The sequence below is a fragment of the Nerophis lumbriciformis genome, linkage group LG22 (genome assembly GCF_033978685.3).
Source record: "Nerophis lumbriciformis linkage group LG22, RoL_Nlum_v2.1, whole genome shotgun sequence".
Taxonomy (NCBI): domain Eukaryota; kingdom Metazoa; phylum Chordata; class Actinopteri; order Syngnathiformes; family Syngnathidae; genus Nerophis; species Nerophis lumbriciformis.
This window is the reverse complement of record NC_084569.2, coordinates 23801059-23817778: the sequence shown is the minus strand read 5'-3', so window position 1 is coordinate 23817778 and position 16720 is coordinate 23801059. Positions and strand designations below refer to the sequence as shown.

At 43.0% G+C, this 16720-nt stretch overlaps 1 protein-coding gene across 1 annotated transcript in view; it reads left to right on the top strand.

The window, feature by feature from the left end:
- Positions 1 to 16720, top strand: part of mapk3 (mitogen-activated protein kinase 3) — a 37876-nt gene that overhangs the window by 3635 nt on the left and 17521 nt on the right. Inside the window, exon 2 of the mRNA XM_061973964.2 lies at positions 11286 to 11468. Coding sequence (XP_061829948.1) covers positions 11286 to 11468 — 183 coding nt within the window. The remainder of the gene's footprint in view (positions 1 to 11285; positions 11469 to 16720) is intronic.

Sequence of the window (16720 nt, the reverse complement as noted above, 5' to 3'; positions counted from 1 at the left end):
CAGATGAAGCCATCAGGACCACATCATCTGCAAAAAGCAGAGACCTAATCCTGCAGCCACCAAACCAGATACCCTCAACGCCCTGACTGCGCCTAGAATTTCTGTCCATAAAAGTTATGGACAGAGTCGGTGACAAAGGGCAGCCTTGGCGCAGTCCAACCCTCACTGGAAACGGGTCCGACTTACTGCCGGCAATGCGGACCAAGCTCTGACACTGAGTGGACCGCCACAATCAGACAGTCCGTTACCCCATACTCTCTGAGCACTCCCCACAGGACTTCCCGGGGTACATGGTTGAATGCCTTCTCCAAGTCCACAAATCACATGTAGACTGGTTGGGCAAACTCCCATGCACCCTCAAGGACCCTGCCGAGAGTATAGAGCTGGTCCACAGTTCCACGACCAGGACGAAAACCACACTGATCCTCCTGAATAGACCTTACCGGGAAGGCTGAGGAGTGTGATCCCACGATAGTTAGAACACACCCTCCGGTTCCCCTTCTTAAACAGAGGAACCACCACCCCGGTCTGCCAATCCAGAGGTACCGCCCCCGATGTCCACGCGATGCTGCAGAGTCTTGTCAACCAAGACAGCCCCACAGCATCCAGAGCCTTAAGGAACTCCGGGTGGAAATCATCCACCCCCGGGGCCTTGCCACCGAGGAGGTTTTTAACTACCTTTGCAACCTCAGCCCCAGAAATAGGAGAGCGCACCACAGATTCCCCAGGTACTGCTTCCTCATAGGAAGACGTGTTGGTAGGATTGAGGAGGTCTTCGAAGTATTCCCTCCACCAACGGTGGAGGGAATACCTGACCACATCCGCAGTCGAGGTCAGCAGAACACCATCCCCACCGTACACGGTGTTGACATTGCACTGCTTCCCCTTCCTGAGGTGGCGGATGGTGGTCCAGAATCGCTTCGAAGCCGTCTGGAAGTCGTTTTCCATGGCTTCCCCGAACTCCTCCCATGTCCGAGTTTTTGCCTCCGCGACCGCTGAAGCCGCACACCGCTTGGCCTGTCGGTGCCTGTCTGCTGCCTCCGTAGTCCTATGAGCCAAAAGAACCCGATAGGACTCTTTCTTCAGCTTGACGGCATCCCTCCAGCAGGGTTCTAGGATTACCGCCACGACAGGCACCAACCACCTTGCGACCACAGCTCCAATCGGCCGCCTCGACAATAGAGGTACGAAACATCGTCCACTCGGACTCAATGTCCAGCATCTCCCTCGTGACATGTTCAAAGTTCTTCCGGAGGCGGGAATTGAAACTCTCTCTGACAGGAGGCGTTCCCAGCAGACCCTCACAATGCGTTTGGGCCTGCCAGGTCTGTCCGGCATCCACCCCCACCATCGCAGCCAACTCACCACCATGTGGTGATCGGTAGAAAGCTCCACCCCTCTCTTCACCCGAGTGTCCAAAACATGAGACCGCAAATCCGATGACACAACTACAAAGTATCGACTTTGTAGTTGTGTCATCGGATTTGTGTCATGGAACTGCGGCCTCGGGTGTCCTGGTGCCAAGTGCACATATGGACACCCTTATGTTTGAACATGGTGTTTGTTATGGACAATCTGTGACGAGCACAAAAGTCCAATAACAAAACACCACTCGGGTTCAGATCTGGGCGGCCATTCTCCTAATCACGCCTCCCCAGGTTTCAGTCGTTGCCAATATGAGCCTTGAAGTCCCCCAGTAGAACGAGGGAATCACCCGGTGGAGCACTCTGCAGTACTCCCTCGGGTGTATCCAAAAAGAGTGGGTACTCTGAACTGCCGTTTGGCGCGTAAGCGCAAACAACAGTCAGGACCTGTTCCCCCGCCCGAAGGTGGAGGGAAGCTACCCTCTCGTCCACTGGGTTGAACTCCAATGTGCAGGCTTTGAGCCCGGGGGAAACAAGAATTGCCACCCCAGCCCGTCGCCTCTCACTGCTGCCAACACCAGAGTGGAAGAGAGTCCAGCCTCTCTCTCGTTCAAGACCTCTTGCTGTGCGTCAAAGTGAGTCCATCTATATCTAGCCGGAACTTCTCCACCTCGCGCACTAGCTCAGGCTCCTTACTACCAACTCATCATGCTTAATTTATGACAGCATTTGGGAAGCCTGTAGTTGATTTTTATTGTGTAAATGTTATATTTTTATCAACATGTGATAGCAGGGACCCTGCCATTCAAAACTAGGCTGCTAAATTACTCATGATTAATGTAACTATAGCTGAAAAAATAGTACAATAGCAATAGGAGAGACTACACGCACACACACACACACACACACACACGCACACACTGCAAAATGTGCTAACGTTGCGCTAAAAGCTAATTAGCCTTCACCTCAAGCCAGGACTGCGAGCGAGTTTAGCTGCAGTTTAAGTTTCTAGAAGGTCAACGGGCTCATAGTGATGTTACTAGTAGTTGACTTGGAGGTGTTTATTATAATTGGGGGAGAGCCTGCTGCCTTATGCTCACCTGCTAAACACCTATCTGCTCGACGCTGAAGCAAGCACTGACTACATGCGCTCTGAATACGCACTGCTGATTGGCTGTTACCGCTTTTTGTGTAACCGATCAGATGGTTGTGTGGGGGGACAATGCTGGGTGCTGAGACAGAGGCAGAAGAAGCAAAGCAGCTTGTTAAGACTTTAGCTTAGAAACTCGTTCGGTACACCTCCAAACCGAACCGAAACCCCTGTACCGTAACGGTTCGATACAAATACACTTACCGTTACACCCCTAATAAATATATATATATATATATATATATATATATATACATATACATATATACACACACTTGCTCTCTGGTAACCGATCAACGCAGGAAGTGATCAGTTGTAGTCACACGCTAACAAGTTTGGTTGATTATTTGCATAGAGTGAGAACAGAAAGTAAAATTGAAGAAATTGGGATAAAAGAGGAAAAGTCACCTAGACAGGTTTTGCATGTTTTCAAAGGGACCGTAGTCAGACCAATGTAGTACGTAAATGATGCAAGGCAGGTGTGCTAATACCTTAGCAGCGCTCACCCTTTAGAGCACAGCTGTAACTTCCTGCGACTAAACACAATTTTCTTACACATAAAGCATTTCTTACATATTTCTTATTTTTAAGATCTTATTGTTAAGTGTTGAATGTGATTTGACTGTTTTGTTGACATTGAGTGTTTTCAATGCTTGTGTTGACATCTGCATTGATAGCTGAGGCATTATAATCACAGGAAGTTACATTTCTAATGAAAATGTTTGCATGTAATATATTTTTCTCCTGCTCTTTTAAAAATATCAACAATTATCAACATGGATTGATATAAAATTATATTTTATTGTGATGTCCATATACAGGTAAAAGCCAGTAAATTAGAATATTTTGAAAAACTTGATTTATTTCAGTAATTGCATTCAAAAGGTGTAACTTGTACATTATATTTATTCATTGCACACAGACTGATGCATTCAAATGTTTATTTCATTTAATTTTGATGATTTGAAGTGGCAACAAATGAAAATCCAAAATTCCGTGTGTCACAAAATTAGAATATTACTTAAGGCTAATACAAAAAAGGGATTTTTAGAAATGTTGGCCAACTGAAAAGTATGAAAATGAAAAATATGAGCATGTACAATACTCAATACTTGGTTGGAGCTCCTTTTGCCTCAATTACTGCGTTAATGCGGCGTGGCATGGAGTCGATGAGTTTCTGGCACTGCTCAGGTGTTATGAGAGCCCAGGTTGCTCTGATAGTGGCCTTCAACTCTTCTGCGTTTTTGGGTCTGGCATTCTGCATCTTCCTTTTCACAATACCCCACAGATTTTCTATGGGGCTAAGGTCAGGGGAGTTGGCGGGCCAATTTAGAACAGAAATACCATGGTCCGTAAACCAGGCACGGGTAGATTTTGCGCTGTGTGCAGGCACCAAGTCCTGTTGGAACTTGAAATCTCCATCTCCATAGAGCAGGTCAGCAGCAGGAAGCATGAAGTGCTCTAAAACTTGCTGGTAGACTGCTGCGTTGACCCTGGATCTCAGGAAACAGAGTGGACCGACACCAGCTGGACTGCTGCTGAGTGGTCCAAAGTCATGTTTTCTGACGAAAGCAAATTTTGCATTTCCTTTGGAAATCGAGGTCCCAGTATGAGGGGCCGTTAGGGACATTATTCAGAATTACCTCTTACATACACTACTGAAATGCTCTCACATAAACAACTGAAATCTTTTTCTTTTATACACACTACTGAAACACTCTTATAAACACTACTGAAATGCTCTTACATACACTACTGAAATGCTCTCACATAAACAACTGAAATGTTCTTCTTTTATACACACTACTGAAACACTCTTATAAACACTACTGAAATGCTCTTACATACACTACTGAAATGCTCTTACATACACTACTGAAATGCTCTTATAAATACTACTGAAACACTCTTATAAACACTACTGAAACACTCTTACATACACTACTGAAACACTCTTGTAAACACTACTGAAATGCTCTTACATACACTACTGAAACACTTATAAACACTACTGAAATGCTCTTACATACACTACTGAAACACTCTTATAAACACTACTGAAATGCTCTTACATATACTACTGAAACACTCTTATAAACACTACTGAAACACTCTTATAAACACTACTGAAACATTCTTACATACACTACTGAAACACTCTTATAAACACTACTGAAACATTCTTACATACACTACTGAAACACTCTTATAAACACTACTGAAACATTCTTACATACACTACTGAAACACTCTTATAAACACTACTGAAATGTTTTTGTCTCACGCACACACACACACGCACACACACCTGGAATTATTTTTCACTAGTATGTATAAACGGATTTCACCTGTGTGTGTGTGTGTGTGCTTTTTACACGTCCGTGTGAGAGACAACAATTTCAGTAGTATGTGTGCAAAGATTTCAGTTATGTGTATGAGCGCATCTTACCAGTGTGTATGCAAACATTTCACCAGTGTGTGTAAGAGCATCTTAGTAGTGTGTGTGAGCGATGTTGCATTCCGGTTCCGGTCACCAATAATCCCCGCCCCTTTTCAGACAAGTTTTTATTTTTTATTTTATTTTTTTTAAAGCCAAGTTGTTGACAAAATGTCTGCCGACAAGTAGCTTAACCGAGGCGGGAGCTCCACTTCATAATTTGAGGGCTTCAGCTGAGAATATAAGAACACTTTCAATGCAACAAGGGTCGCCCCTGCAGGACGCGGCACCTGAGCGGCCACACAGGTGCCTTTCTCCTCCCGACAGCCAAGCAGCCTGGAGCAAATGTTACCTTGCGAGTTTACACTGCAGCATCATCAAGTGCAACGTTTCAGTTCATGGACATCGAAGCAAGACGAGGAAAAGGTAATTAGACATTATTTATTTCTAAATGATTGTTGAATCCCTCGAAATGTAAGGCGACATGGCATTGTAGTGCGCTACAATGGTAACATGTCGAAATGTGAGTCACGTCGTGGTACGTCGAGCTAATCAAATACTAATGATAATGGATTACAATTATTTAGCGTTTTTCTATCGACTTGATAAGGGGTCCCCAAACTACGGCCCGCGGGCCGGTTACGGTCCACCAAAGTCCAACATCTGGTCCGCTGGGAAAAAAAAAAAGTTGTATTATTATTTTCAATCTGTCTTTTCTAATCCATTTTTTGGTGTCCCCTAGCCGCTCAGGCAAATCATATTGTCTAAAAATGCATTTCCCTGTATGACTTATATTGTCTTGGCTGTTTTCATGTGATCTGATTGTTACATTCTTATTCCAGAGTCACCACACAGCTGTGTGACCATTTCAACAAGGACAGAATAAACAACCTCTGGATTCATGGAACTTCTCTGCACACAAATATATTAATTGGAATATTCAATCAATTTCACATAGGAACATTGTGATTATTATTTTCAACAGTGTGTTGAAAACAACCTTTTTGGCTCAGAAAGGTTCCTTATGTCTTATTATTCATATGCTTTCAATACTTGTCGGTGCGTAATTCCAGACATAGATGTAAACATTTTTTCAACAAGTGAAACCACTTGAAAATGATGGCAACTATGGAATAGACATTTTCACTTCAATTCTGCACTTTATTCAGTGAACAACATGTGATATATAAGGTTTGTTAAAATGTTTTCTTCTCTTGTGCAGTGTATTCTGCAAGTTAACATTTTGTAAAAAAAAAAAAAAATAAGGAACCTGTTATACAGACAATATGAAGTTGCCCACTTTATTATTGCAAATATCAAAATAACACTGCAATATGTTTGTGCTGTAAACATTTATGTTTCTACCGTTGAGGTTTTTAAGTTATTTTATGTTCTGACGAGTAATGTCATCCAGCCCCCACCATCACACACACTTTGTCAAAATCTCCCCAAACTTGTCCCAAATGTTTGTGCTACACAATTTTTTTGTCTTATGATTATTGTATTTAGGCTAGGTGTAAATATTAACACATTAACTTAAACTATAATTTTAGACAAACAATATATATTGTCTGACAAAAGAAGCATTGAAAAGTATATAAATAATAAGGCATAACAGGGGCGTCACTAGCTTTTAAGGACAGGGGGGGCTTAGCCCCCAGGAGATGCACAGGATGCGAGCGAACGTAGCGCACGAGCAAAACACTTCACAAACGGCTAACAAAGACTTATAAATAATTCATTGTTATTATTATTATTTAATTCGGTTTATTTTCAATCTGTGTTCAGTACAACAACAAACATGGCTTTGCACAGTGATATTTTGTTTACAGCATCAACAAGAAACAATTACTTGCATGATCCTTCACGATACACTGAAACACAATGAAAGTGGTGGCATTAGCCTTTATGTTATTAATTCACAACATAGAGGCTAATGCCACCACTTTAGCTCACAATACAATAATTGTTTGTTCCCAAATATTTTGAAGTTGCACAGATTACATTTTGGGCACATATGTGACTAAAATGGTTGTAAATTAAAGCCCTGGAAATATTACTTAGTTACTTGAATTAAAATAATATCTAGATCGGGTTAATTTGGCTTAAATATAATATATATATATATATATATATATATATATATATATATATATAGCCCTGCGATGAGGTGGCGACTTGTCCAGGGTGTACCCCGCCTTCCGCCCGATTGTAGCTGAGATAGGCTCCAGCGCCCCCCCGCGACCCCAAAGGGAATAAGCGGTAGAAAATGGATGGATGGATGGATATATATATATATATATATATATATATATATATTATGGCAAGCCGTTAAGGAAATTAAATATATATGGAAGTCTGAATAGAAATGAGAAAGGTTTATATATACTGTAAATAAGAAAGACTTAGAGTCCGTCTGCTGATCTGAAAAAGAGCCAAAGCTGTCAAAGAGTTGAGGGATCATCTTCAAAGTGCAATGCTGAAACAAATAATGCAAACAATAAAATGTAACTTCCAGGGCTTGAGATTAACGTAGTCCCGGGGACGGTAAAAAAAATGCACGTGACTAAATGAAATGCTCCCTGGGACAATGGCTTTTAACCATTGTTTTTCTTTTTCTTTTTATGTATTTATTAATTTTACATTTGATATTAAATGTCTTGGTTTTTCCTCCCTCTGAAAATATTATACAATAAAACAAATATATTTAATGATGTTTTTTTCATTATTTTAACAATAGGATAATGTATATTACTTTATATAGACTCTACCAGAAACACAAAACTTAAAAACTAAATTATTTACAATTGCAGACACAAGGTTTCGTGCAGCTTCACTCATTGTAAAGGAAGACGGAAGTCCACGCAGGAGAAAAATGACTACAAAGATGGTGTCTGGGTTTTTCTTAAATATATATATATATATATATGCAAGGTCGCAAAGAAAATGCGGACTGGATTTTGAGTGATGTGGGCATTTTCTATATGAACAAGTGGAATGGATTGGATACCGACGCACTAAAGGGGCTCTCTACCTTACGCTATGAAGTGAGGGGAAACTGAGTGAATAATGACAGGTTATATAATTATTTATTTAAACTCATATTCGGGCCACTTTATAATGAATATGTCGGCATGTATTTGTAAAAAAAAAAAAAAAAAAAAAAAAAAAATTGTCCCCAAATTATTTAGGGGGGCTTAAGAATATTTTAGGGGGGCTTGAGCCCCCCTAAAACAGGCATAACAACGCCAATGAGGCATAAGGAACATTTTTGAGCAAAAAAAAGGATATTTAATATGTTTATGTGAAATTGATTGAATATTCCAATTAATATATTTGTGTGCAGAGAAGTTCCATGAATCCAGAGGTTGTTTATTCTGTCCTTGTTGAAATGGTCACGCAGCTGTGTGGTGACTCTGGAATAAGAATGTAACAATCAGATCACATGAAAACAGCCAAGACAATATAAGTCATACAGGGAAATGCATTTTTAGACAATATGATTTGCCTGAGCGGCTAGGGGACACTAAAAAATGGATTAGAAAAGACAGATTGAAAATAATAATACAACTTTTTTTTTTTTCCAGCAGACCAGATGTTGGACTTTGGTGGACCGTAACCGGCCCGCGGGCCGTAGTTTGGGGACCCCTTATCAAGTCGATAGAAAAAACGCTAAATAATTGTAATCCATTATCATTAGTATTTGATTAGCTCGACGTACCACGACGTGACTCACATTTCGACATGTTACCATTGTAGCGCACTACAATGCCATGTCGCCTTACATTTCGAGGGATTCAACAATCATTTAGAAATAAATAATGTCTAATTACCTTTTCCTCCTCTTGCTTCGATGTCCATGAACTGAAACGTTGCACTTGATGATGCTGCAGTGTAAACTCGCAAGGTAACATTTGCTCCAGGCTGCTTGGCTGTCGGGAGGAGAAAGGCACCTGTGTGGCCGCTCAGGTGCCGCGTCCTGCAGGGGCGACCCTTGTTGCATTGAAAGTGTTCTTATATTCTCAGCTGAAGCCCTCAAATTATGAAGTGGAGCTCCCGCCTCGGTTAAGCTACTTGTCGGCAGACATTTTGTCAACAACTTGGCTTTAAAAAAAAAAAAAATAAAAATAAAAACTTGTCTGAAAAGGGGCGGGGATTATTGGTGACCGGAACCGGAATGCAACATCGCTCACACACACTACTAAGATGCTCTTACACACACTGGTGAAATGCTTGCATACACACTGGTAAGATGCGCTCATACACATAACTGAAATCTTTGCACACATACTACTGAAATTGTTGTCTCTCACACGGACGTGTAAAAAGCACACACACACACAGGTGAAATCCGTTTATACATACTAGTGAAAAATAATTCCAGGTGTGTGTGCGTGTGTGTGTGTGCGTGAGACAAAAACATTTCAGTAGTGTTTATAAGAGTGTTTCAGTAGTGTATGTAAGAATGTTTCAGTAGTGTTTACAAGAGTGTTTCAGTAGTGTTTATAAGAGTGTTTCAGTAGTATATGTAAGAGCATTTCAGTAGTGTTTATAAGAGTGTTTCAGTAGTGTATGTAAGAGCATTTCAGTAGTGTTTATAAGAGTGTTTCAGTAGTGTATGTAAGAATGTTTCAGTAGTGTTTATAAGAGTGTTTCAGTAGTGTATGTAAGAATGTTTCAGTAGTGTTTACAAGAGTGTTTCAGTAGTGTTATAAGAGTGTTTCAGTAATATATGTAAGAGCATTTCAGTAGTGTTTATAAGAGTGTTTCAGTAGTGTATGTAAGAGCATTTCAGTAGTGTTTATAAGAGTGTTTCAGTAGTGTATGTAAGAGCATTTCAGTAGTGTTTACAAGAGTGTTTCAGTAGTGTATGTAAGAGCATTTCAGTAGTGTTTATAAGAGTGTTTCAGTAGTGTTTGTAAGAGCATTGCAGTAGTGTTTATAAGAGTGTTTCAGTAGTGTTTATAAGAGTGTTTCAGTAGTATTTATAAGAGCATTTCAGTAGTGTATGTAAGAGCATTTCAGTAGTGTTTATAAGAGTGTTTCAGTAGTGTGTATAAAAGAAGAACATTTCAGTTGTTTATGTGAGAGCATTTCAGTAGTGTATGTAAGAGCATTTCAGTAGTGTTTATAAGAGTGTTTCAGTAGTGTGTATAAAAGAAGAACATTTCAGTTGTTTATGTGAGAGCATTTCAGTTGTTTATGTGAGAGCATTTCAGTAGTGTATGTAAGAGGTAATTCTGAATAATGTCCCTAACGGCCCCTCATATCCCAGAGTCTGGAGGAAGACAGGAGAGGCACAGGATCCACGTTGCCTGAAGTCTAGTGTAAAGTTTCCACCATCAGTGATGGTTTGGGGTGCCATGTCATCTGCTGGTGTCGGTCCACTCTGTTTCCTGAGATCCAGGGTCAACGCAGCCGTCTACCAGCAAGTTTTAGAGCACGTCATGCTTCCTGCTGCTGACCTGCTCTATGGAGATGGAGATTTCAAGTTCCAACAGTACTTGGCGCCTGCACACAGCGCAAAATCTACCCGTGCCTGGTTTACGGACCATGGTATTTCTGTTCTAAATTGGCCCGCCAACTCCCCTGACCTTAGCCCCATAGAAAATCTGTGGGGTATTGTGAAAAGGAAGATGCAGAATGCCAGACCCAAAAACGCAGAAGAGTTGAAGGCCACTATCAGAGCAACCTGGGCTCTCATAACACTTGAGCAGTGCCAGAAACTCATCGATTCCATGCCACACCGCATTAACGCAGTAATTGAGGCAAAAGGAGCTCCAACCAAGTATTGAGTATTGTACATGCTCATATTTTTCATTTTCATACTTTTCAGTTGGCCAACATTTCTAAAAATCCCTTTTTTGTATTAGCCTTAAGTAACATTCTAATTTTGTGACACACGGAATTTTGGATTTTCATTTGTTGCCACTTCAAATCATCAAAATTAAATGAAATAAACATTTGAATGCATCAGTCTGTGTGCAATGAATAAATATAATGTACAAGTTACACCTTTTGAATGCAATTACTGAAATAAATCAAGTTTTTCAAAATATTCTAATTTACTGGCTTTTACCTGTATGGCCCAAGAAAATATTTTTCCGATACACATACTGTATTTCATAAGCTTGCCCTGGTCCCGTCTTCCCTCCTACACCACTCCAAACAGATCGAGTGTACCTCCTGCACTCTTGTAGGTGTGCACACCTACACCTCCATTCTGGTCTCTGCAGTGCACACTCTTCAGCCACTCCCTACTTCTCGTCAGCTCCGTTCCTGGTACCAACCCTGCACTCTGTAACATGAGCTGTGATTTGTCCTGGACACGCAGCTCTGCCCTGGACCACGTGACCAACCAGCGTGTGGCCATCAAGAAGATCAGCCCGTTTGAGCACCAGACGTACTGCCAGCGCACGCTGAGAGAAATCAAGATTCTGCTGCGTTTCAACCACGAGAATATCATCGGCATCAACGACATCCTGAGGGCTCGGCACATCGACAACATGAGAGATGTGTATCCTTTCATCCTCCGCTTTCTGTTTACGTGCGCACGAACACGCCTCTCCTGCAATGGCAAATACATTCATGACACTCGAAGGCACAGTCTCATGGTTTTGTATTTACAATTCTAGCTTGAGAGCCCAGCTGGCCTACTAAGAAGGAAGCTCATGTACTGATAATCCATTTAATCAGAACAGTACGTCTCTTTTCTGCCTGTGCGCCTTTTAGAAAATTATCAAGGCACTGCATGCACCTTGGTGGCTTGTTAACTTCCAAACTTTTTTTGTCAAAAATATCGGTCAGGGTCAACATACTCCTCATTTCCAGTGGAGAGGCAAAAAAGCAAATGCATCTCGTGTCTGTATTGTACTTAGTTTGTCTTCAAGTCAGTGTTACTGTGACTTTTTGGTCACTTTTAACGTTTATTTAAGCCTACGCCTTATGGCTTGTTGCAATTACCCTATTTTCTGGACTATACAACGCACCGGTATATAAACTGCACCCAACAAATTTCAGGGAACAAAAATATTAGCTGCACCGGACTATAAGCTGCAGTTATATACGTTGTGAAATTAGTTATATCCACAGAAATATTCTGTAATTGTTTCCAAACAGTGTCTGTAACACGGCTGTAAAACTGCTGATCAAACAAAACAAAAGTCATCGTCCTGTGCAAGTTAGCTCTCCAATCAGCTGAACAGACTCAATAACTCCACGGTGACGTTTTGGTTAATTTACTGAGGAATTTGTGAAACTGAAATAATACAAAAAGAATGCCATTGTAAGGTAATAATTAGGGATGTCCCGATCCAGGTTTTTGCACATCCGATCCGATACCGATGTTGTTTTTGCACTTCCGATCCGATACCATAGTGGCCTATCCGAGCATGTATTAAAGTTTTAAGTTATTTAGCCTACTTAGTTGTCAGATTCATGTTGAAAAGGGTTTTAGTACTCTTGATAACAACTAGCCAGCTGAATTAGGTGAGTTTTAATAATACACAATGGTTGGTAACAAGAAACTGACCTGTTTATTCAAGGATAAACACAAAATAGACAAAATTATACACGACAAACAGAAATGGCATCATTGAACTAGGGCTGGGCGATATGGCCCTTTTTAAATATCGCGATATTTTAAGGCCATATCGCGATACACGATATATATGTGGATATTTTGCCTGAGCCTTGAATAATCACAGCAGTATGATGATTCTATGTGTCTACATTAAAACATTCTTCTTCATACTACATTAATATATGCTACTTTTAAACTTTCATGCAGAGAAGGAAATCACAACTAAAAAAAATCACTATTTTTTTCATACGGTGTTGATCTGGAAATGTTTGCCTCGGCATTTTGATGGTGTGGGCGTGTGGCACCGAACGGAGATGTTGACGTGCGGAGTTTCAAACACTTTTCATTCTCTAGCAGGGGACTTTTCAAATGATGCTACATATTAGCAGTAATGCTACTTTTTATAGCAACGCTTTTGCCCCACACTTGACGAATTACGGTTGTCTGTTCGACATATTCCCACTTGAATCCAAACCACCGCCAGACGATAGACCCCCTGCTGTTTTTCTTGGGAATTAATTATTTCTTCCTTCATTCGTGTTACCGCTCACACGGCTACGCTAGCATCACAGCTAACGTTAGCCAATAATACACAATGGTTGGTAACAAGAAACTGACCTGTTTATTCAAGGATAAACACAAAATAGACAAAATTATACACGACAAACAGAAATGGCATCATTGAACTAGGGCTGGGCGATATGGCCCTTTTTAAATATCGCGATATTTTAAGGCCATATCGCGATACACGATATATATGTGGATATTTTGCCTGAGCCTTGAATAATCACAGCAGTATGATGATTCTATGTGTCTACATTAAAACATTCTTCTTCATACTACATTAATATATGCTACTTTTAAACTTTCATGCAGAGAAGGAAATCACAACTAAAAAAAATCACTATTTTTTTCATACGGTGTTGATCTGGAAATGTTTGCCTCGGCATTTTGATGGTGTGGGCGTGTGGCACCGAACGGAGATGTTGACGTGCGGAGTTTCAAACACTTTTCATTCTCTAGCAGGGGACTTTTCAAATGATGCTACATATTAGCAGTAATGCTACTTTTTATAGCAACGCTTTTGCCCCACACTTGACAAATTACGGTTGTCTGTTCGACATATTCCCACTTGAATCCAAACCACCGCCAGATGATAGACCCCCTGCTGTTTTTCTTGGGAATTAATTATTTCTTCCTTCATTCGTGTTACCGCTCACACGGCTACGCTAGCATCACAGCTAATGTTAGCCATGCTGCTACCTCTCTGCTGGGAGAGGGCGTATGACGTGACAGTATGTGACTGCGCTTGTCTGTCTGTGAGAAGGAGAGACAAGAAAGAGTGAGGAGAGCCTGTAGTGTAATGCCAGCAGCTAAAAGCAACTGCGTGAGAACGTATACTCCAATATCATCATATAGTCATTTTCTATATCGCACTGAGACAGCTGACATTTTTACCGGTAACTTTTAATTCACATGGCCGTCTTAAAGGTTAGAACACAGACCTGTGGATGTGTTGAAGGTGTGCTGGAAAATGCGGAACGGAATTTAGGGAGCAGCAGAAAAGTGGAATGCATTATTATTATCGGTGCGTTGGAAAACACGGACCGTAATTTTTTTTAAAACTGGATCTGGATCGGCATTTTCCCATGCCTTGCCAATACGCATTTTTTGGCAAATATTGACGGCCGATCCGATCCAAATATCTGATCGGGACATCCCTAGTAATAGTACTAACACAGACACTTGTAAATGCTTCATTGCATTACGATAACACGTACAAATATGCATGAAAACACTCCTACAGACATCGTACACGGGACGGTTTAGTAAGTAAGAATTGTTTTAGTTATATTGTAAAACTTACAAACGTTGCGTGGAGTGATGAATGACGAATCCCATCCTTCTTCCCTACCAGAACGATGGGGCTGCACCACGCACTGTGCGATTTCTTCTATTACCCCCAACTCCAGCATGGATTTTAATTCCTCCCGAACCACTTTGCGTTTGTGTTCGGGGAGTCTGTAGGGCCGAGACCGCCCCGTAACACCTGGTCTCAATGTGATGCTGGATGAGGTTCGTGCGGCCGTGCCGAGGGGAGAACACATCAGAAAAGCGCTGCTGGAGCTTGGCAAGCTTGGAGCTGATTATCACAGAGGAGGTGGGAGGGCGGGGCAGAGCGCGGGATCTCTGGCCCGAACTCCTCCCCGACCATCGTCACCATGGAAACAGGCTCCGCCTCCTTCCATGCCTTCAGAAGGTTTAAATGGTAAATTTGAGTGTCTCCGCCCCGGTCCGAGTGCCGGACCTCATAATCTACATCACCCACTTGCTGTGTGACCACAAAGGGTCCTTGCCACCTGGCGAGTAATTTCGAGCTGGACGTTGGAAGTAACACAAGCACTTTTTCTCCCGGTGAAAATTTCCTTAGCTGAGTCCCCCTGTTAAACCGGAGCAAATTCTGGGCCCGGAGCAAATTCTGGGCCCGAAGCAAATTCTCGCGTGACAAGTGCCCCACTTTGTGGAATTTTGCTCGCAGGTCCATGACGTATTGAATTACATTTTTGCTGGGGCTTGGACCCTCCTCTCAGCTTTCTTTAATTATGTCCAAAACCCTGTGCGGCTTCCTGCCGTATAATAATTCAAAAGGGGAAAACCCTGTGGAGGCCTGGGGTACCTCCCCCATTGCAAACAGTAGGGGCTCCAACCATTTATCCCAATTTGGTTTGTCCTCGTGCGTAAACTTATGGATCATGGTTTTCAGCGTCTTATTCAGCCGCTCCACCAGCCCGTCATTTTGCGGGAGGTATATGCTGGTTCGGATCGCCTTAATTCCCAATAATCCGAATAGTTCTTTTATCGTGCGTCAGTCAGAATCTCTTTCGGGATTCTGACTCCGGAGATGACCTGAAGCAGCGCTTGTGCTACACTCTTTGCAGAGATGGAGCGCAGCGGCACTGCTTCGGGATAACGAGTTGCGTAATCCATCAGGACTAGCTCAAAACGATATCCCTGTGTGCTCGGGTGGAATGGTCCGATGAGGTCCATACCAATCCTTTCAAATGGGACCTCCATGAGTGGTAATGGCCGCAAGGGCGCCTTGGTGGTGGCCGCCGGATTGACCAGCTGGCAGTCCGGGCAGGCAGCACACCAGCGGTGCACGTCTGCCCGGATGCCCGGCCAATAGAATCGGACCATTACCCGATTGAGTGTCTTATCATACCCCATGTGGCCAGCCAAGGGGTTGACGTGCGCCGCCTGAAAAATAATTTACCCACGGCGTTTCGGCACCAACAACTGGGTGATTTCTTCTCCTGTCTGAGTGTCCCGGCTCACTCGGTATTATCTATCCCTAATGATTGCAAAATGAGGGAATACTCGCGCTGTTCCCGGGCGCAGCAGCTGACCATCGATGGAAACCACCTGGTCCCAGGCCGTGCGCAGAGTGACATCTCGGGACTGCTCGAGGGGGAAATCCTCCGTAGGGTGCCAGTGGGAGGCCGGGGGGGGCTTCCCCCTCGGCAGTGTCGGATGAACCCGCGTCGCCGCTGAGAACCGTGCGAATATTCCCCTTTTCTACGGGCGGTGAAAGCACCCCTACACATTGTGTCACTAAATGGTTAAACGCCGGCCAATTTGTACCCAGAATTACGGGGTGCGTAAGGTGCGCACTTACAGCAACCTTGACACTATGCTTTTGCTCGCCGTATTGAATTTCCACCGGCACCACAGGGTATTTGTGCACATTCCCATGAACACATCTAATTCTCACCCGTGCTGCCTGCCTCAAAGCCCTGGGTCGAACCAGGTTCTGGTGGATCATGGACTGCTCGCAGCCCAAATCCACCATCGCCCGGTATGTACCCCCTTGTATCCTTACCGGTATACAGTACGTCTAACCCGGGCCGAAGGAGGGCACCGGAGGGCCGGCCACCCGGATCACCTGCCTCACTTCCACCCGCGGAGGTCCCTGACGGACGTGACCGGGCCGCCCACGCCTCCAGCACGCCTGCCCAGGCATTTGAGGGGCCGTCTGCGCGGGAAGTACCGTATTTGCAGCATTCGGGACCTGCGAGCGAGCATCCACACACAAGTTCTTCGCCTCCCTCTGCTCTCTCGCTCTGCGCGGTGCCGGTGCTGGGCGGGAGGGTTCTGTGGAGATAGAACAGAAGGAGAGTCACGTGCGC